Raw genomic sequence first — 22,344 nt, forward strand, 5'->3', positions numbered from 1 at the left:
ACAAACTTTATCGCAGATCTGTTTTTGCAAAGAAAATCATCAAAACCTCCTGAAACAAAGAGAGAGAAACAGGGAAAAACTCAAACAACTCACTTTTGAACATGAAAGGAACAGCGGAGCGTTTCTGTTTGTATTTGTGCGAGATAGTTCCTGAATTTAACACATTTCTCCAGCAGATTTCATTGGGTTTGTTTATGGTTAAGATATGTGAGCCTGATTAATGAGGCATCCAAAACTGAGCGGAGCCGAGTTTTACGGTGCTGTGCAGAGCTGCAGAGACTGATTTCACGTCGGCTTCATCGTTCCTCGGGCTGCTCCATCCATCCATCAGTGTGTTTTGATGCGAGGCGACATGTTTGCTGTCTGAAGTAAATGACGGTCAGCTGCTACATGGTACCACCCACCCCCCACACAGCTGGCAGTCTAGAAGTTTTCTGACATTTTTTACTTACATTTCACCCCAAACATCACATCTATTGGGAAGTAATCCTCAACATTCGCTACAGTGTTTTTTGTAGTTAATCTGAATCAGTCAATTACTTATTAAAAACACTTTGAAGTATATTTTTTGTTTAGTCTCAACACTGTGAACATTAACATATGGGGCTCATGTGGGTTGAAAAATGGCTCCCAGATGGGTTACACAATGGCCCCCTGTCATTCAGCTGTTTTTTGTTCAGCCGTTTTCCCTCTTTGACATTAAAATCTCAACAAAGAATCAACATAATTTGATGCTGCAATGTCTGATTTGCCACCACAAGAAAATGTGTCTATTTGGAGATAGGACAAAGAAATAAAATATGACTGAAGACTGTTATTTTTTAAATCAAAAACACTGAAATTCTGGGATCTTGCAACATCATTTAAAACTGTACAATTCATGTTTAAAGTAAGAAACCATCAACAATACACAAAATATGTTTTGTGACAGAGAAGGGGGGTTATAATTTAAGAGGACTAGGACATTAAAAAAAACAACAACAATAGACTGAGTTTTTGTTTATTGGTGTGTGGAGGAAATTAATGGACTGAATGATGAGTTCAAAACAAAGTAGAAATATAAACTTGCTTAAAAAACTGTTTATAAAGGAGCTTATTGGGAAATATGTAGTATGAGATGTATAAGAGTGTTTCAAAGACCAAAAATGCTATTGATATTTGTATATTTAAAGATGATAATGTGAGATTTAAGTGTTATGTAATGTGGAAATAATTTAAGTTTATTTGGTGTCTGGAGATTTAAATGTTTATAAGTTGATGGGAGGAGCAGGAAATGAGATCTTGTATCTTCTACCTGCTCCTTTTCAAACGGATAACGTAACATTGCTTGTCATTGGACATGATAATTTATTTTTATTTTTTTCTTGCTTGCTTGCTTTTGTCTGAAATAAACAAGTGTGAAGGTCAACAAATGCACACCACACTTTTAAGATTTTTATTTGTTTAAAAAAAAAAGAAAAAAGAAAAAAAAAGAAAGGACGCGGCCCACGTTGTTCTTTTGTCAAAACAAAAATCCAATAAAATACATTGAAGTTTGTGGTTGTAATGTAAAAAAATGTAAAAAAAAAAAAAAAAAGTTGAAGAGGCAGGAAAACGTCTTCCAGGCACTATGAACATCATTTGAATACTTAGACTAGATAAAGGTAGCCAGTGGCAAACATGTTCACAACGTAACTTAAGACACACCTTGAAAGCATCTATTTGAATATAATTTGCAAAAAAAAGGGCCCATTGTTCAAGGCAAACCTCTGAGGTCACATCATCCCTGCTCTCCACTTTTACTCCTGCAATCAGACTAAAAGCCATTTCAGAGATTTTTGTAGATATTTTCTCACTACAGTCGAATAAAGGCTTTGACATAGTTGCTCTACTGGCTCTTCTTGTTTCCTCACTGCGACTCTGTTACAACAGCTCACGCAACGCTTTGTTGAGTGTTTACAGGGAGAAGGGAGAAGGACAAGAAGTACAATGGCAGAGACGAGCTGACAGCAGAGATTGGATTTGAACGAGGGAACCTTTTTTAGAGGTAATTTTGCTCTTAATCCTCTTTTTCTGATTTCTTATTCTTTCCCCATCTTGTTGCTATCGGTTTGTCTTCAGGTTGAATGCTTTCCCTCACCCACTCACTTCCTTCTCTTACTCTTGCCGTCCCTTTTTTCAGCACAGAGGGCCAGCGGGGGCTGGACATCTGTGTTTTTGATTGGCCTTCCCGATAAATCTGCCTGTTTCCTGCACATGTACTGTGTGGGGCAGAGAGAAAACAGAGGCTCTCTCTGAAGATGTGCGAATACAGACAGAGCTGTGAAGTTGCACCCAACTTTCACTTTGGGCTTTTAAAGTGAGGAAATCAAACCAAAACCCTCAGGCAGGGGGGGAAAGAGCAGGACTCACAGATGTGCAACAGCTGGTGATTTCTTGTTCTGACTGAAAGATGGACAAGGACGATAAGAAGCCGAAGACGTACGTGTCCACCTTCCGGATGGCCCTCAAGCCTCAGGGAGGGAAGCAGAGACAGAATGGACTGGACACCACAAGCAGGACAATAACAGGAAACAACAAGTTCAGATGTTCATCTGCAACAGGTAAAATCTCAGTAAACTGTAAAAAGAAGTTCAGTTTTCAAAGCTTTTTTCTAACAGCTTGTAGTGAGATCATTTTATAATCATCTGTGGACCAAAAGACATTCAAACTGAAACATCTATTTTGACATCCATCTCTTCAATGACAGAACAAGCCCAAAACAAGAATGGCTGAATACTTTTGATTCAATACAAAGAAAAGCTGCAAATTTTATGTTTTATAAAAAATATATATATATAGTAGCTTATTTTAAATTTAGGATGTAACTTATTCTTTTAAAATTTGGGGTGCATGGGAGAAGAGAAATGCCATTGTAGTAATGCCACTGTTTAGATGTTTTAAGGATTTTAGTGACATTTTCTAAATTAAAGAGAAATCTTTAAAGATCCAGAGACATACCCCCAAAAACTTGAGGCTGTAGCTGCTGAAAAAGTTGGTGGCTAGACATAAATGCATGCCACACATTTCAGATTTTTGTTAGTTGAAGATTTTAGTAAATGATGCACAATTTTCTTTCCACTTAGTGCTTATGCAGATGTGTTTGTTGGACCATGAAATGCACTCAAGTGTGTGATTATAATGTGATAAATGTGACAAAATTTAAAGCTTAAGTATCGCAGACCAAATGTTGTAAATCTGCTTCATTCCTGAGTTAACTTAAGAAAAAGTGAGTATAATTCAAATGATTAAATTTTAGTTCACAATCCATAAGGGTTCTCTTGCACATTTTTGTCCACATTGCATAACTTGTACATCTGTGAGATACTTGAACTCTGCTCTGCTTATTACGATAGAGCAAAATGACAGCCTGCATCTATTAAAACGCCAAGAGTTTGGGACTAAAAAGAGACGCCTGGAGTCCAGACCTATTACTCAAGAGTAAACATTTGGTCGTCTCTGTTTCTAAACATTTACAGAGTCTCCCCAAAAGAAGATTGGATGCAGCATGGTGATAAAACAGGTTCACAACCCTACAATTTGCAGGCCCAAATCTTTTGTGATACGCTTCCAAAAAAGTTTAAATAATTTAGTTAAAATTTTGTTTGTATTTGACAAATCACTAGCAGTTTTTTTTTAAAGAAATCAACTTAATCAGTGCCACATGTAGAAAGGAATTTGTGACTCTTCATTTCTCCAACCCACTAAACTTCCTGCCGGTACTTTAAGCTTAAAATAAAAGCAGGTATGTTGAGGATTTCCAGGAAGAGAAGAGAAGCATCAAGGTTTGTTTTCAGCTAAATTCCAACATGGTTTCAGTCCAACATGCGACATCCCCCCCACCCGCATTCTTCACTAAACATACACCAGCTTTAACAGAGTGAATTTCTTCCTTTATCCGCCGGTGACCACCCATTGCCCACCCTGTTCCACATTCCAACATCAGTCCATCTGTACATCTGTGGGGAAAAGCTCGTAAACACCTTGAAAAACTCCCACACTTTAAAGACCACCACTGTAATGTCAGATATAATTAATCCAATTGAATATTTACATTAGTTTCAGATTTCTAAATGACAACCTCTGCAGCATTCCAAACATTTTGATCGGTGGTTATGGAGGTGTAATCTCTTTAGGCATCTACTTTGCTAGATGTAGAGCTCTTAAAAAAAACAAACTGATACATTAGGACTTAGATGAGCTCGTTCCTGCTGGTTGGTCAGTGAAAAACAAAAAGTAAAACATGACTCAACATGCTGAAGTATCTACTTTTCTTCAAAGGTGTCAAACAAGGGACGACTCAGAGTTTGGAAGCACCCAAATTTAAGGAATCGATCAGAGATTGCTCGGTCTGCGTCGGAGGCGACGTTACATTTCAGGGTGTTATCACAGGAAGTCAACCGCTGAATGTTTCCTGGCTGCACAATGGTGAGTGATGCAATGTTTCAAAATGATACACATCCTCCACAATTATTGGCATTCCTGAAAAATGTGTAAAAACCTTTATTGCTCTAAACACTAAAAACCTTTGATAAATATAAAAATATAACCATTACTTTGAGTATAAGCTGTGTAGTCAACATATGTTGAGTAATAAGTGTTGCTAAACTCATTAGCACCTTTAAAATGTGCTTAACTAAAGCCTTTTTTGAAATGTATTCTTTAACAATTTTAAGTTGATCATTATCTTTAGGAACTATTGTACGAGTAATCCAGGACTTCCTGTTTTCTTGTGGCGCAAGTATAACTTGTTAGCATGTGGCTTCATAAACTCTTTCTGAAATGTTAAAGAAAGTACCTTGTGGCTTCTGAAAATGGTTCATCATTTGGTCCGTCAGAAGGCAAATAATCCGAAACATATGGCCAAATCTACACAGAATTGATCCAACAGACACAAAATCTGTCGTCCTCTATCTGAAAAAAAGATAGTAAGACATTCTGGAGAGAAGGTCAAAGATCGTCCTCTCTCTGTTTGTTTGAGAAAAACGCTGAAGAGCTTTTCTGTTGGTACTATAGCATGTTGAACAACAATTGGAATATTTCCCTGTTGGTAAATGTGATTAAAGTAAAGGATGGGATTTTTCTGCATTTCTCCAGTGTTTAAATTTAACTTATTAGACATATCCTTCTTTTTACTTAGGTGTTGGTGTAACTGCAGGTAGAACTTCCTTTAAAAATAACGTTGCCAGTCTGACCCTGACTCAGTGTTCAAGCGGACATGCTGGTGATTACACTTGTTTGGCCGAAAACAGTGCCGGAAAGGCAACCAGTAGCGCTCTGTTACATATTAAAGGACAAGGTAAAAACACACAAGGACCAGTAGAACCGGTATCAATCAGTACGAGCCTATTGAGGAGAATTATTTACACAAAATCCATGTCACTGTGTTTTGCAAAAGAGGCCGGAACAAAGGAAATCCCCACATCAAGCAGCCATGAGCCGCGCAACGATGTCTCATCGGAATCGGAGTCTTGTGAAAACACTGAAGGGGAACGGCAACACAAAGAAAGAGATCAAGGTAGATTATTAACTTGTTTTTTTTCGTCATTTAAAAAATAATTGCTTTAAGAGCATGAAACAATTTCATTTTATTTTGTTTTATCTTCTCATATGAAATAAATCCCAATAAGCAGGACTCACAAGTGGAGACAAAATTTACCCATCTGGTCAGGAAAGATCTAATTCTGGCTGATTGATTCAGTGCTTTTGTTTGCTTCTGCAACCAATCATGACTGCTGCTTCGTGATTGGTTGGTTTCTCTTCAAATTCACCTATCATGACACCTAACTGTAAGCCCACCTACTTCTTTATTCTCCACAGTTATCAGAGACTGCAGACTTCAAACAAAAGCTGCTCCGAGCAAAGGTAAGTGTGACATTTACAAGTAAGCAGCTGAGCTCAGTCAGAGTTTCCATTGTTTGATTCCAAATCCTGCTGAAATGTTGGGTGTTTTCTAACCTGATTTTACGTTGAATTCAGGTCCTCCAGTGAAGTTTGTAGACCCACCAGAAAAGGTGGAGGTTTGTGTGGGTCAGAAGGCTCGGCTTCGCTGTGTGTTCAAGAGCAGCTCTCTTCCCGTGGCCTGTTGCTGGATTTACAACAGAGCCAAAGTAAAACTGCTATAGACTCAGATAATTGTGGTGAACCCAAATCTGTGCTTTCCGACTCTAAAACCGACATTTCCCTACTCCAGGTGGTGTCAGGAGGCTCCAGGGTGACCGTGAAGAACGAGAAGACCCAGAGCAGTTTGGAGGTCTCTGAAGCCGCTCCAGAAGACACGGGCTCGTACACTGTGGTTGTCCGAAACAGACACGGCTCCGCTCAGCACACGGTGTCGCTCAGTGTCATAGGTGGGATTGGACATCTGATGTTCTACATGAATAAATACAAACATTTGATGAATATTTATACTGTAGAGATGCAGAGAATTCAACAAAAACATAAAATGGGCCTCTGTCCCCACTTTTGCTAGCCAAACAACCTGATCTGACTCCAGTGAAGGTGTGCTGTGATATCTGGTACCAAGACATTGGCAGGAAATCGTTCTGTAATTGGAGAGGTGTTGCCTTTACGGATAAGGATTGAGTTGGGATCTGGGATATTTGGTCAACTCTAAGCCATCTGCAGGAGGAGGTTCCAGACATCAAAAAATATGGTTTATTTGAAAAGATATCCACGATCTACAACCATATGTGTCAAAGTAACATCCATATCAATGGCAAGACCCACAGCATCAAACTGCATGTGATGGCTTGTTTGATCCCCATGGTACCATGTGCTGCCCAGGTTAGCAGCATTACTGGGAAAATCAAGTGATTTAAAAGAAAATATTTAATAAACCAGATCTCCTCCTTCTGTTGGCCAAGTTCTGGTGCTTGTTCATTGAGGGCACTTCCAGAGTGGTTAGCATACATACTCTGATTGGTCTCCAGCTACCAAGCCCCTTGAGCAACAAACGGCAATGCAGGGTTCCAACACTTTTCTACCAGAACCAGTGTCGGCTTCGTCTGCAGTTTGAGCTGGAGTAACTCATCTGTTGAATTGGACCACATAGGTGAACATTTGTGATACCACTTTCCCTCCTTCTGACCTTTTCTGATGGATACTAACAAATACATATTATGGGGGACAAAAAACCCCACAAAACATGCATGTTTGGAGGTACACTGAGCCTGACAACCTGCCATCCCAACATTGCTTTTGTCAGATTCACTCAATTTTTTTTCTACCCATTTATGCTCAACAGTTAAACTTTGAGATGTAAAAGTTCATTTGCTGCCACCCCAATGGTGTGATGTATATTTACTCAACAGGTTTAGAAAAATCCATTTTGCTTTTCAGACCGACCCACTCCCCCATCGTCCCAGCCTGTTGCTTCCAGGATCTCGACCCAATCCTTGGTTCTGTCCTGGACGGGCCCCTGTTACGACGGAGGCACAGCTGTGTTGGGTTACATCGTAGAGGCCCTTCAAGACGGCCCCAAGGAGCCTGGAAGCTGGACTAAAATAAGTAGGTGTAAGAACACCTCGAGCCACATTTGTTCAGGTTTGGAGCCTCTGGGACGGTACAAGTTCAGGGTTAGAGCCTGGAACGTCGCAGGTACCAGCGACCCGAGCCAGGAGACTCCGTACATCAAGATGGCAACCTCAAGTGAGTGATGCGCTGGTACTGTTGATAGAAGTGTCTGTTCAGATTGAAAACTGACTTTGTTTTTGCTTAAAGAGGAAAACAAAGATGAGCCTGGCTCCTATGTGACGGTGACTATTGACACCAAACACAAAGTCAAGGATCACTACAATGTGCACGAGAAGCTTGGGGTGTAAGTATGCGTTTTTCTTTCTCATTAACATTAATTCATGCATGAAGGCAATTCATAATGCTGCTTGATCTCGTTATGGAGATTTCATTGATCAAAGAATGAGAATCTCTTTCAATAATAAGAGAAAGATTCATCTTTGTCTTTAAATTTCTTTATTTGAAGACAAAACCGTTCGAAGACTTGTCTCACTGAACGCAGTCACATCACATCGTTGTACAGTCACTGCAAGGGAACGACCCACCCAAAGTCTGATCTTATCTCTACTGCCAGATGGACCACAGAGACAATCCTTATGAACCTCATGAACTATCCCTCACCTCTTTAAGAGGACGATTTTCATGGCAGGAAAGGGAGGCGATAAGGATTTCAGGAGAAACTCCTAATTCTTTGTCAGTTACTCGTGCGTTCAGGGTCAAACAGGGGTTCAAACTACATTCCACGCATAACAGTCCTTTAAGACAATTACCAGATCAAGCATTTTACCCAAGATGTCTTCGGGTCTCTTATACTGTCACAGCTGCGGAAAACATTATCTGGAAACTTCTTTAATGGAAAAACACATCTTGCAGAAATACAAAAACACAGCAGATATAATCAGTAAATAAATGGTTAAAAAGTATCAGTTCCATCCAAAATGAAATGAGGCTAAAAACAAAATTTTCCATTACAATCTCACTTTTCATTATTCAAGTGGGAAGTTCGGACAGGTGTACCGAGTGACCGACAAAGAGACTGGCAAAGAGTTTGCAGCCAAGTTCTACCGAGCCCGGACCGCCAAGGACAAGGCAGAAGCTCGCAAAGAGATTCAAATAATGAACAAGCTTCACCACCCAAAGATAGTCCAGTGTCAGGCTGCGTACGAAACTCGTCCGGAGTTGGTCATGGTCATGGAGTAGTAAGTAACCTTTATCTGGTGATTGCTTCACATCAGAACCACCGGGTCCTTGAGTTGTGTTTTGTCTTCCCAGCATCGCCGGCGGGGAACTCTTTGAACGCATCGTGGACGAAAACTTTGAGCACACAGAACTCACCAGCGCTCGCTACGTGCAGCAGATCCTGGAGGGCATGCAGTACGTGCACAAGCAGAACATCATCCACCTGGACCTCAAACCGGAGAACATCGTCTGCGTGAACACATCCGGCACGCAGATCAAGTTAATTGACTTTGGCTTGGCCAGGGAGCTAGGTAAATGTGAAGATGATCTAATAAGTACATTTTTAATATCTTTTCTTTTTTCAGATAAACGTCAACTTTATATGTTACACATAAAATATAGTGTTTTCTTTGTTTGTTTTTTTTAGATTTTAACATATGAAACACTGTCAAATATTTTAGTATCCTTTATATGTGCAACTTTGGAAGAGAACAGCCTTGACTGCATGCCAAAGATAACATCAGGGCGTCTCAAATGGCTAGACTTCTACAGCAGCAGTTATGTCGCAACAAGTCTTTTTTATAGATGACAGAGTGAAACTATTTCAGGAAAACGGAACTAAAGTACCTTGTTCTCTGTAGAGACAATTAAAGACTCTCTTGTTGGATCAAATCTTAAATTATTCTGCTGAAAAGGTCTAAAACGTAAAAAATTGATGGTTATGCCTGGGAGAAGAGACACTCCACCAGATGAACAAACTTTGATCTAAATCATCTACTGTATGATTAAGGTCATTGTCCTGCTGGATCTTTGGCAGCATCTTGTTTTTCTTCAAGAAATGACTCTTATTTAGCCCTATTAATTTTTTTTTTCTTCAACTCAGCTTCTCAGTCACTGCTAAAGAAAAGCATCCCTCAGCATTAAGCTGCGTTTTTTTTAATGTGCTTTATAAATAAACTTATATTCTGCCACATTTTGATCTCCTCTGACCACCACCACCTTCTTCCAAATATTTCTCATCATTTGTCATGTCAATAAATACTTCCTCCTGAGTTTAGGGAGGATGAAAGCTGTTGCAAAGCAGTGGACGTTAGAGGAGGTCCTAACATGAGAAATGACTCTTTGCAAATGATCGTTTTTGTTTTCTCTCCTCCTGTAGAGGACGGTAAACCTCTGATGGTGATGCACGGCACTCCAGAGTTCGTTGCTCCCGAAGTGATCAACTACGAGCCAGTCGGATTTGAAACCGACATGTGGAGCATCGGCGTCATCTGCTTCATCTTGTAAGCTGAACTTTAGCGGTGATCGTTTGAATTTGAACGCAGCACTGTGTCTTTTTCCAAAAGCTTGTGGCTCAGAGTGTCTGAGTAGGTGCAGATTTGGCACCATCTGCTGGTTCTCCAACAGGAGCAGAACCTGCTGAGAGAGGACATTATCTTGTGTTATCAGTTTTAAACTACTTACTTTCTTCCAAGTAGAAATGTTGGCCACAGGAAAATAATAGCTACCCTGCAAGGCGAGCTTGTCTGAGCCTGTTTTTTTCACCGTCTGTGATCCAGGCTCAGCGGAGAATCTCCCTTCCAGGGAGACAACGACGCTGAGACTTTAGCTCTGGTGACAGCAGCCAGCTTTGAGTTCGACCCGGAAAGTTTTGAAGACATTTCTGATGAGGCCAAGGACTTCATCAGCTCCCTGTTGAAGAAAGACCGAAGGTTGGTCTGCCTTATGTTTTCAAATGATCACATGTTCAGCTAATGCCGATTACAAAACGGCTAAAAGGAGTATTTTGCGCTTGATTGAAGAATGAAGGTAAAGCTCTGACGTTTGTTACTGCTCAATATCTGCCCATTTTTTGATAAAAGATCTAGGCTGTCATGCACAGAGGCCCTCGCACACTCCTGGATGGCTTCCTTCACCCCTCTGACCCGCAGACCCACCAAGTCTCTGAATAAAGAGAAGATGAAGCGCTTCCTCGCCAGACGCAAGTGGAAGGTAGACCCAGAGCAGGACAGACGATGCATTTTCTAAACATGTCTCCTCTGAGGAGTTTTTAGTTTAAGCCTGCAAACGCAAACTCAAAGCCTGGCTGCGAGCGGCGTTGGTCATGAGTCACCGTTCCTCCTTTCACCCTACAGAAAACTGGCCAAGCTGTTTTGGCCTTGAACCGGATGGCTAACCTCACCAGCAAGACGGATTCTCCTGGCAGCTTCTCAGAGGGTAACGGACACAAATGCCTTCTTTCGTCCCACATCTCCTCGCAAACGCCAAATGACTCACAGTTGGGGGCTGTCACTTCAAGTTTACGCTCCTCTGATCACCGCGGCCTTGTTTCCGTTTTGTCGTCCATTCAGAGCCAGTGTGGAGCCACGAGGCAGAGGAGGCCATCCAGTCGCTGGACAAGCAGCTGCAGACTGAGCCGCACTTCCAGCAGGCCCTGAAGGACGTCACCCTTCACCAGGGAGAGACCGCTGAGCTGACATGCCTGGTGGACGGTACTGACGGAGCACTGATGCTCTTTATAGATCCAAAATAGGTTCTCAAGGAGCAAAACGGCAGAGAATGAGATACTTGGTGTGAATTGTGTGTTGGACAGCATTCTTTTAAAGTGGGAATGAGAATGAAATAAGATTTAGGTCTCCAAACAACCAAACTATGGAAAAACTCGGGGTGGATTTGATGCTGTAAAAGTAAGAACACAAAAGCTGACTTCTACCATTCGAAAACTGCTCAAATCTAAAAAAAAAAAAAAAAAAAAAAGTCACAGGTCCAAAACAGATTTTAAAAAAAGTTAGGCAGCAAAAGATATAAAGTACTTAAAAGCTGTAGAATAACACCTTGGTTTGTGGTTTGATGCTAAATGTGGATGTCGAAGTTAGTATTCAGATAGAACTGGGCAATTTAATTTGGTTCAGTATTTTTTTTTTATTGTTTTTGAAGAGTTTCTCTAAATCTCAGTTTATTTCTCCAAATAATGTCTTTTTGAAACTGGCTCAGATTCTGACAGGAGACTAGCGTGAATGGGAAGTCAAAGCAGGACACAAGCAGATTTCAACCTTCCTAAAACAAAACCTCAAAAAGGCAATCTATAGCACATCTGAATTTTAACACAAAACCCTTTAGTTTTTTACCCTGAAGACTCCATTTGAACACAAAATTGTGTGTTGCAATACAGATTGTCTTCTGCATAAGTGGCTCAATTATGTATGAACTTTAAAAGTCGTCAGTGATGCATCTTATAGGTGCAAAACAGGTGAGCAACAATTGTGACTGGAACGCAGTTATATAATAACAAACACTTTTAATATAGATTACATTTGCCATCCTAACAGAGGCCTGAAGAGTTGGAACAAAAGATCTTGGGTTGTTTTCAATTTCAGTATGAAATCAATTAAGAAACTTATAGATATTTGCCTAGCTGCATAAAACCAAGAAACAAAAAGTTTCTGTTTAATCGTTTGTTGTTTTTTTCCCCCCCCCAAATCACAGGTTACCCACAACCTGAGGTGAAGTGGCTTCATGACGAGGAGCCGGTGAGCGACTCGAGCAGAGTGAGGCTGCAGCAGGACGATGACGGCCTCTGCTCTTTGGTGGTGGCTGATCTGGCGCTCTCTGACTCCGGGATTTACGTGTGCAGAGCCCAAAACAAGCTCGGGGAGGCGATGTGCTCCGCAAAGCTGAAAGTCAAACTGTGAGAGAATGTGCACTTGTGGATTTGCTTCGTTTAGGCCGCTACATGGACACTTGTTTTATTTTAGAGGACACAAATGGCTGAAGTCACAAATGTGTTGCATGACAGCGGTGCCATTCTGTTGAAAGGAAAGTTAGATTTTTGCTAGAGATTCACACTTTGTATTCCTCAGATATGGTTGAAAAGTCTTTTTTTTTTAAGGACAAGGTAAAATGACGTAAGACCTGATCAGAATTTTATCAATGGCAATACAGATGCATTTGTATATTAATATTGTTTACATAAGTTTTATAAAGGCACTGAAATAAAGACTCTTAAACAACACAACCTGGTTCATTAAATGTGTACAACACTTGGAGGGCTTAAAATTTAAAGTTCTGCTGCAAGTTTGTCCAAATGAATGAGGAAAATTTTACTTGATAGAAAATTTATTTTAGTGTTGTATGATGCAGTAAGATGACATACAATAAAAGCAAAATTGAGATTCAAGAACCAAGAATGCCCAAATTACAAGATTTCTATACTTTTTTCTTTGTAAACCTCAAGTTATTAGACATCGACTTGTTTAAATATAAGCAATTTTTCTGTCACTTCAGACCAAGCGCATGCGCTGACTAACAGATTGGATCTCGGAGAATCCGCTCCAGTTTCCCCCAAACATTTTTTTTTTAATTTCTCCTTTCTGGAAAACAATTACAAAGTTCAATGAGAGACTTTAAGTAATGCCTATTTGTGAAATAAGGATTTATTTACAAATTAGCATCCACATATTTCTGAACTATAAAATACCTTAGTAATATATAGTATTAACATTGGATACAGCCAAGAACACGAATGTTGAAATATGTAATGTTCACTGATCATTTAAAGACAACTTAAAAAAAAAAAAAATTTAATCTGACCTAAACCTCACTGGTTATTACTCATTTAAAATCTAAATTATCTTCGCTTCCAAGTTGACTTTCTCACATTCACCCTTAAATTAAGCATCTTGGACATGAAATGACACTTAAAAACCTCTGCAGAGGCTCAGGCACTGGGTTCTTGAATAAAGTGAGGGAGCCTGCTTGGTTAGCTAGAGATGCATGATGACTGTCCTCATGTTTTGTTTAAGGCAGTGTTTCCTCCGGTGGATTGGTCACTGGCGACACACACACACGCACGCACACACACACACGCACACTTCCTTCTGCGTTTTCTCTCCACAAGTCAAAGCTGATGTAATCCAGAGATATTGTCTATCGTCCCTCTGTCTTCTAGATTCTCTTCTGAAGGAGATTCCAAGCTTTAAGTACCTTTAAATTAAATAAAATTTTTTTAAAAAGTCCATTTAAATTACATGCAACTGCTTCATGAAATGACTGACGTGATGATGAGTGTCTGACCTGTTTCCGGGTGACCTCTGACTCCCACAGAGTGCTCAGCACTACGTTAGCATACTTGACTTGTTTGCTGCTTGGCCACTGACTCTGCAGCCTGCAGAGGGCATCTTCTTTGCTGACCCCGTCCCGTTCGGTTATTCTTGTCACAGCCTGGAAAGAATCGCCAAAAAAAAAAAAAAAGCGTCAGTTGTTTCATAGCAAAGATAAGTTTAGAAACTCTGGTGCACTCTAGTGGCATTTTGTAAAAGAAACACAAAAAAAGGTTACCACATATTAAAACTTAATGCATGAAATGTTCAAACCGAATGTTTAATGGCGTTTGGTCCTTGAAAAAGTATTTATGCCTTTTGAAATTTTTCCCATTTTGTCACTTGACAACCAGAGACAGACTTCAATGTATGCAAAGTTTCAACTTCTACAAATCTATAAATCTGAAGACAAACTTTTAGCTAACTCTTTGTTCATCTAGACTCCAAATGTTTGCCAATTCATCTTTTCAAATGGGCTCAAGCTCAGTCCATTTGGATGTAGAGCTTCTGGTCAGGAATCCTAAGTTTTGCCACAGATTCTCAGTTGTATGTGAAACTGTATTTCAGCTATTAAAGTCTGCATAAGTGCTGCTTCTATTTGTGTCACTGAGAAATGTAGGTAAGAAATCATCACCTCCTCCTCAGGAATGATGATGACCCAAACCTCGTGGACCAAGTCTATCCAGCCGGCCTCCAGAAGAACAGCTGCATCCACCACACAAACCCCCCTACCTGAAAACCAACAAAGAAGAAATTATTTTAGGGACAAGACCATACTGTGGCTGAAAGCGTGACGGTGCATGCAACATGCAATTAAAGTTTGTTGTTGGGATCAAACGTTCACATCAACTCTATACGTTAACTTTCGCAATTTTTGTTCCAGCTTCTCACATTTTTGTCATAAAAGTTTCTGTCAAACCGATTCTAGCAGAAGATCACAGCAAAAGCACGAACCTAAGAATGATTCGGCTTTTAATATAAGGATTCAAGAGAGCAAAAATACAAAAACCAGCTTCACTCAGACAGAAACACTGGAAAGAACTGTGAGCAGCTTAAATAATTAAATACATCACCTTCTTTCCTGGCTTGGTTTACTGCTTGCTTGACCAGAATTGCAATCTCAGGCCACACAATGTCTGTCAGACATTTTAACCGCGCCTGAAAAACAAACATCACCTTTAAATCAGTTGCAAAAGAACAGCTGCGCTTTGCAGAGACTTGCGATGCGACACATCCGGTGCTGAAATACCTGGTTCCCGAATACTTTTGATGCTAAAACTCGCCGGTTGATGGTTTTGTCCTCATTCAGAATTTCTGCAAGAAATGAGACAGAGAAAAGGATTAAAGAAACTCTGGAAGCGACATTTCTCCCAAGTTGACATTCTTTACTTTTAAAAACTCAAATAAGTAAGGAAGTAATAAAAAAGTATCCCAGTCAAATTTCACACTGAAATTAAGAACTTGTGGCAGAAGTGAGACAGATGAGAGCAACTCTGGAGGAGCTGCAGCGATCCACAGCTCAGGTGGAAGTGGACATAGTCATTGTTACAAAGTCATGCAGGACACGAATCAAACATGTAGAAGGTACTCTAATCAGGATGGACCACCTCTGAAATTTCTGGGCTAAATGCAAACAAACGTGAAACATGGTGGTGGCAGCATCATGCTGTGGGAATTATTTTCTTTGGCAGGGACAGAGAAGCTTGTCAGGAGCAGGATTAGGGGAACTAAATACTACGCTAGGACGATAAATCATTTTTTTCTGTCTTTAAAGATTTAATTTGAGAAAAATCTGGATTTTTTTTCCCCCACACCAATGCACTCGGAGGATGTTAAGCCACCCAAAGTCAACTAACTTATATGACAAGCGAATTTCATGGCTTCTAATTATTTAGAATTTAGGTCAACTCACAGAAGGGACGATTGAAATAAAATCCAGTTTGTGAAAACATTTTCTGCCATTTTGTAATTTCTTTCTAAGAAAAGAAAGTGAGAAAAATCAGAAATCAAATTTGGTATGAGAAAAAAAAAATCAGATTTCATTATAAGCCATATCACCTAGTCAGACTAAATAAAAAAAGAAAAAAAAAAAAAACAACACAGAAGCACAACAATACAAAACAATCAACCAAAGCCACTACAAAGTACTAATTTGTGTTGTTTGCAATGGGATTAAATATGAACAATGTACAAATGGTATGAATACTTTTGGAAATCCCTGTGTTTTTTTTTGTTCCAGTTCAGAATTATACACATAATATCTGATGGTTGTAGCTACAACGTGACAAAATGTGAAAACATTCAATGGGCGTTCTGCAACTACCGTATGTATCACGAAATACTTTTCAAGGAAATTAGCATCATCACTACATAATTCATGTTTAATAAGCACCTTTACTGATACCTGCCAGCTCTAACAAGCCCTGAAAGTAAAGCTAGTCTCTACCTGATCCGAAAACTTCGAGCACTTTCTGATAGCAGTGTGCACCGGGCTGGTACACCTCATGACCCAGCTTATCGCAGTCGATCCGAACCGCGCCCAGAACCTCCAGCTGTTTGGCCACGGAGCTCTTTCCACTGCCGCTGCTTCCCGTCAGACCGATCACATACGGGGTAGGAGGGAGGTGAGGCGAACCCTGACGCAAGGGAGGCAAAAAAAAAAATCCATGAGATGACAAGAACATTTCAATGAGGCTCCAGGCAGGAGAAGCAACAACAAAAACCAGTCAGGGCTCCTTGAGTCGAGTCAAACAGGCTCCCCGGCCTCACAGAGGAAACCGTCTGGATGACCAGCGGCGAACAGAGAGATTAGGTCACACTCATGCAAACCAGACTCCAGGTTTCTAACCTTTGTTCTGGAAGCTGTTGCGTTTCCTCAAACTTTATACTGGCCACAATAAAACCGAGCTTAAAAGATTAACTGTCCGACTTTTCAGCAATGGATTTAAAACTCAGCTGCTCTTTCCGATATGCCTGCTTTTATTCCTGTTTTGCAGAAAACACAGAAAAAACAGTTTTTTACTCTTGCAGACCAGAAAGAAATTTGCTCACTGGCTTTATTATGGCAAAAAAGTAACAAAAAAGAAAAGGAGCTTATTTAATCAATGAAATAAATCTTATGATATAAAATCTGTCATAGATTAGACAGGCGGTTTAGGTTTATCATTATATTTCACCGTAATGATGTTCAAGTTTATTGATACGTTTTGATGTTTTCACATCGTTAAATTACATTTATTGGTGTTAGAAGCAATAAACAAATAAATAAAGAAGCCAGTTCTTTTTGTTTCTTTTGTTTTTAGAATTTCTTAATCTGAGATGATAATTATAAACGAAAGTCATCTTTATATCTGATTATATATTATTTGTTTGACCAGGATTTGTGGAAAATAAGCTGAACTTACTTTAGGTGGGTTAAGGAGGGTGCCAAGTAGACGAGAGCGTAGACTGGAGGAGCTGATCTTCTCCTCCTCAATTTCGTTGCGGTGAGCATCCTTAAGCACCTGAATCTCATGAAGGACAAGAGGTGGAAGGTCCTAGTTAAAGTAAAAAAAGAAAAAAGAAAAAAAAGAAATATTACAACCTGCTTCCAAGTGATCTCCAATTTCAGGCTGTTTGTCAGACGAATGCAGGATCTATGATGAAATCTGTACAAGTGACCTGCGCTGATGTTACCGTGACAACGTGTCTGATTTCAGGTTCTGTTCAGCCTAAAATATTACAATAAACATCGTACAAAATACTTTCAAAAGTACATCAGGCAACCTTGAACTCAGTGAAACGGGGCAGCGTACGTTCTCAGCGCGTTTCCTGTTGACGGCCTCGCCGCCCTTTCTCGTCTCCTCGCTGACCACGATGCACTTCAGCAGGGGGTCCACGATGGACACGCCGAAGGGGTCTTCAAGTGGGAGGATCTCCACCTGCAGGGACGGTTTGGTGTCCTGCAGAAACTCCTGGAGTCTCTGCACTCGCACAGAGTACGGCTCAATCAGCTCCTTTAGGACTTTTTCTGAAACCGGAGAGAAGCAAAAGTCAGCCAGAAGTTCCCCACATGTAGCGCCTTGCAGAAGTATCCGTTCTCCTCGAAATTTCCCGTATTGTGTCGTGTTACGGTCGCAGATTTCAAGGTACTTTATTGGGATTTTATGCGATAGAAAAACACATGTAGAGACTGAAACCTTTTGACCTGATGGCTTCTTCTAAATATGATCTGCTGTTGTTGTTTTTATCAACTGATCAATACTTGGATCTCAGAAGTTGCTCAATAGAAAACTTTTAAACAGGTGAAGCTAAATCTATGCCATTTGAAGCATTCTGGGTAAAACATATCACAGACAAATGTTTTTTTTTAATCTTAAATGCAAAATGTACTTATTTTTTGCTCAATTACTGCTTTGAAGGTGTTTTTCTTTCAGTAAATTGCCTTTTTTGAGTCTGTATAATAAGTAACAGATTACCGAAATATTTGACTACCATTTCAAGGATCAAATGATCCTTGAAATGGATCATTTCAAGGATCCATTTCTTGAAATGGATCCTTGAAATCCATTTCAAGGATCCATTGAAATGGATTTCAATGGAAATCCAAATCAATGGATTTGATCCATTTCAAGGATCAGATGATCCTTGAAATGGTAGTCAAATAATAGATTGATAGAGTGTTTCAGCCCTAGTCATAAAACCAACTTTAATATCGGATCAGATTTTCATAATGGTGCATCCCTAATAAAAACCGTCATAAACCAAGTATAATTTATCTTCTGTTAATTAATTTATCTTCCTCTGAGTTGTTCTATCACATAAATTCCCCCAAAATACAATAACGTGGTCGTAGCATTCATGAATACTTTTTTCAAGGCGCTGCATCATTTTACCATCAGAGCTTTTCATGAATAAATGTTGTTAAAGTCTTAAAAGGACCACTCACTTTTAAGCATTGCTTGGTCGCACACACCAATGACAAACCTCCTGTTGGCCAGGAGACACGAGATGCTGAGCAGCGTCTTGTGGGCTCCATGCAGGCGGTCGAACGTTCCTCCTACCACTACATCGCTGTAGGTTTCCATGGGTCCAGCCTTTTGTTCTTGGTCACATTTTGGCTCGTCCCCTTTCTCCTGCAGCTCTACCAGCTGCGGATGAAGCAGCACTGATGAGATACCGGGTCCACAGACATAGCAGTGGCCGGTGTACTTCTCCAGACACTGCTGGACCTGATTGGACTGATGCGGGTCCTGCAGCGCAAAGTCCGTCAGCACCACGTCTGGCGAGTGAAACAGAGGCTGCGGTGTGGGGAAGGGGCAGTTCGTAGCTGCGTTCCCGCCGCCGGCAGCCGGCTGAGCGCGGATGTTAGTGAGCAAAACCCGAACATCCAGGTGGCCGCATACGTCCGCCGCGTTGTTGTAGAGCCGAGTGATGAGCGTGGACAGGTCGACTACGGGTGAAATGAAAACGGGTCGAGGTTGGGTCCCACTGGTCAGGTTGAGGCCGGGATGGAGGTGGACGTACAGCGTGCGGTCGACGAGCTGAGCGGCCGAGCTGAGAACCGGAGCGATGCGCAACGGGAGAGTCTGGAGAGGAGATGTCAGCACAAGGATGCCTGTGCTGAACATGGACATGGTTGAGTCTGATGATCACAGGGATTCCCAGGAGTCTCAGAGGAGAGTCACAGTGGGCGGCTCACTGAGGAAGACAAAAGCGGGGTAAATTATAGGTAAAGAGCTTTAGTTCAGTGGTGTACAAACTTTTTACCCTGGGGGCCACAAAGGGCAAATTCAAACTCCTGGTGGGCCACAAAATTCATTAATATGTAAACATTTGTTTGTGATTGTTTTTTTGTTTTTTTGTTTCTACTCAACAACATTTTTCTTTTTCAAAATCTGTCTAACTTTACAGATTCAAAACATGAAGAGGGCTTCCAACAGTTGCCTCTTACAAGGAAAACAATTTCCACTTTTTTGGGGGTCATTAATTATTTTCTACTTTGTTGGCCAAAATGTTTACCATTCTTGACTTGTGGTCAGGGGCCAAATGAAATCCTTTCAAGAGCCACAAATGACCCCCGGGCCACACTTTGAGACACCATAGCTTTAGTTTGTATTATTTAAATAAGGCAAAAGCTAATATTGTTAAAGGACAATACAGCTGAAATCAAAAGTTTATCTACACTGAATGAAAAGACACAAGTAACTTTTTCAAACTCACAAAAATGATTTCTATTTGCTAAATTCCACATTAATTACACTACAAAAATACAAAATCTTACAGAGTAATTTTTGTCTAGTTTCTAGTGCAAATATCTTAGTACACAGAAAATAAGATAAAACTATGTTACAAATAAGTTTTCTGCAAGATATTGGAATTTGTTTTAAGTTAATAATTTCTAAAAATTGCAGAAAAACATTAGAAGATTAATTCAAGACATTTTTCCCCAGGATATGCATGAATTAATCTGCCAGTAGAACTAGTGCTTTTTCTATAATTTTAAGGAATTATTGACTTAAAACAAGCTCCTATATGTTGTTTAAAAGTTACTTATGAGTTAGTTTTGTCTTATTTGAAGTGCTCTAAGATATTTGCACGAGAAACTAGACCACAATTACTTGGTAATATTTTGTGTTTCTGCAGTGTAGAGGAAGAGTATGTCAGAGATTTATTTATTAATGTCTTTAAAATCGGAAGTTTACATACAAAACAATTACCAATTATTTAAACAGTGAATTAAAGCCCAAAAATATATCAGGAAGAGAATTGTGGAGCTGTTCAAGTCTGAATGGCTGCAGCACATTCGTAATGATAAACTCCAATAATGTCAGAGGTAAAGAAGGTTCAGTTCCTCCAGGTAAGGAGTGTCTCACTTTGGGACAAATTGCAACCACTGATTGCTCAGTAGTTGCTGACAAACCAGCTGGATTGACTGACGGGTGGTGTCATGTCATGTAACATGAAAAGCCAGATTACAGTTTGCAAATGCACACAGGGACAAACACCTTGATTTCTGGAGACAGAAACTAAAGGAGGATTTTTTTTTTCACCCCTGCAACTGGTTATATTTAAACACAGTGGTAGATAACATTTTAACTCAGAGTTACAATGTCCAAACACCAAGCTTAGATGCACTTTAGGAGTGAACAGAGTGGTGCACTTTGCACTCTTAATTTGTCATTCTGGCAACAGATCAAAACCCCAAATTCGTTCAGTAATTGCTGATTAACATCAATACTTCCAATCGATACAAAAAGCTGTGCGACAATAAATGCAGTCACCTTTTTCAGTGTGGATTTAATATAATCTGTTGGTAAAGAGGTCTCATTTTTAAACAAAATAAATCATAAAATAGTCCCTTAAATTAGTCCTACTCACAACTAGCTAGCCACATTTAGAGCAACAATCATACTTCATAAACAACTGCACAAAGAAAACTGAACGTAAAGCAATAGGAGCGAGTTAAATGTGTTTTATATCTATCATCCATAATTTAATTTGCATTTTTGCCCCATACACATGTTAAGCCCCAGAAACACAGCTTTAACTGTCGTTTGTAACTGACAGCTAACTGCATACATATGCAACTGAGCAGCTACTTACCCGATGAAGAAAGCTAACGAGACATGAAGAACGGACTAATCGTCATATGCACAGCTGTACACATATTTACTGTGCTGACTGTTCATCGGACAACCTTCATTTACACACACTTTAAGCCAGTTCACACTCCTCTTCTGTTTCTTACAGCTAGGAGGCAGCTTCTGGTTGAAGTTACGGGGTCCGCATCATTTCCACGCAGCCGGAACACCGAGTAGGTGGAGTCTGCGAATTATTCCCCATAGAATATTTGTTTTGTCGAACATTAATGTCGGCATTCAAGATAGATATTTCTTATAGGTTGCCACTATTCGGTGAACATATCTCCCCGTATTGGGTTCTGTAAATAAACTCCTCACAAGCCGCTTCTGATCGAGTCTATCCGGCTTCCTCACCGGAGATGACAAAAGGAGCAGGTCCCTCACTTGATTTGTTAATAGTCACGTGACGTTTCACGAACAGGGGTCGCATTCTGTGGCAGTCAGCCGGGTGATGGGGCGGGTATACGATGACGACGCCGACTGGGAGGAATTTAACTCTGAAATTTAGATAAAATTCGTTTTTTTGGCGGCAGGAAGTGGTTATTACAAAACAACTCACTTACAGCGTTAAAATCTAAACGCTGTCCCTTTACTTCCTGCCAGTATTCTCTATTGACTTATTTATACTTAATACTGTGTTTGCTCAAAGACTGTAAACTTACTGACAAATACACAAATTACATCTATTTAAGTTTTTCTTTTTGTTCCTACAAGTCTACAAACCTCCTTAGGTGTAGTTGAGGTGGAGTTCAGATGTTTCTTTCAAGGCTGGGTGCGCTTGGCGTACTGATTGACTCGCCGGATTAAAAATGATGCGCACCCACAGAATATTTCAGGAAACTACTGAAACGCCCCCGGGAATTGTGGGATATGTAGTAAATTTCAAGTTTCTTCCAACAAACTGTTAATTT

The 22,344-nt window shown here is 40.1% G+C and overlaps 2 protein-coding genes across 2 annotated transcripts; one reads left to right on the plus strand and one right to left on the minus strand.

Annotated features, from left to right (window-relative positions):
• Nucleotides 1-1,903: 1,903 nt before the first annotated feature.
• On the plus strand, nt 1,904-12,723 carry LOC106937473 (myosin light chain kinase, smooth muscle-like). Its single transcript, XM_015019003.1, has 18 exons — nt 1,904-2,026; nt 2,162-2,582; nt 4,300-4,446; nt 5,159-5,317; nt 5,417-5,536; nt 5,839-5,883; nt 5,998-6,128; nt 6,212-6,368; nt 7,360-7,668; nt 7,741-7,837; nt 8,529-8,732; nt 8,806-9,023; nt 9,872-9,995; nt 10,272-10,424; nt 10,575-10,704; nt 10,848-10,929; nt 11,064-11,204; nt 12,199-12,723. Exons 2-18 carry the CDS (start codon nt 2,432-2,434, stop codon nt 12,402-12,404), a joined length of 2,574 nt encoding a protein of 857 aa, XP_014874489.1. The 5' UTR covers nt 1,904-2,026; nt 2,162-2,431; the 3' UTR covers nt 12,405-12,723.
• Nucleotides 12,724-13,120: 397 nt separating this feature from the next.
• coasy (CoA synthase) lies at nt 13,121-21,754 on the minus strand. The gene is made up of 10 exons (XM_015019004.1): nt 21,396-21,754; nt 18,739-19,490; nt 17,606-17,820; nt 17,216-17,347; nt 16,258-16,447; nt 15,061-15,125; nt 14,885-14,969; nt 14,446-14,543; nt 13,786-13,932; nt 13,121-13,695 (listed from the first exon to the last, which is right to left on the minus strand). Exons 2-10 carry the CDS (start codon nt 19,424-19,426, stop codon nt 13,657-13,659), a joined length of 1,659 nt encoding a protein of 552 aa, XP_014874490.1. The 5' UTR covers nt 19,427-19,490; nt 21,396-21,754; the 3' UTR covers nt 13,121-13,656.
• Nucleotides 21,755-22,344: the final 590 nt, after the last annotated feature.

This window comes from Poecilia latipinna, unplaced genomic scaffold (assembly GCF_001443285.1).
Source record: "Poecilia latipinna isolate Pla-1442-1.1 unplaced genomic scaffold, P_latipinna-1.0 Scaffold2357, whole genome shotgun sequence".
Taxonomy (NCBI): Eukaryota; Metazoa; Chordata; class Actinopteri; order Cyprinodontiformes; family Poeciliidae; genus Poecilia; species Poecilia latipinna.

Coding starts and splice junctions, on each gene's coding strand:
- LOC106937473 (XM_015019003.1), top strand. CDS start 2,432: ATGGACAAGGACGATAAGAAGCCGAAGACGTACGTGTCCACCTTCCGG. Junction 5,537..5,838: donor ACACAAAGAAAGAGATCAAG/GTAGATTATTAA, acceptor TATTCTCCACAG/TTATCAGAGACTGCAGACTT. Junction 5,884..5,997: donor AAAAGCTGCTCCGAGCAAAG/GTAAGTGTGACA, acceptor CGTTGAATTCAG/GTCCTCCAGTGAAGTTTGTA.
- coasy (XM_015019004.1), bottom strand. CDS start 19,426: ATGTCCATGTTCAGCACAGGCATCCTTGTGCTGACATCTCCTCTCCAG. Junction 17,348..17,605: donor ACAGGAAACGCGCTGAGAAC/GTACGCTGCCCC, acceptor TACTTTAACTAG/GACCTTCCACCTCTTGTCCT. Junction 15,126..16,257: donor GCTCGAAGTTTTCGGATCAG/GTAGAGACTAGC, acceptor CATTTCTTGCAG/AAATTCTGAATGAGGACAAA.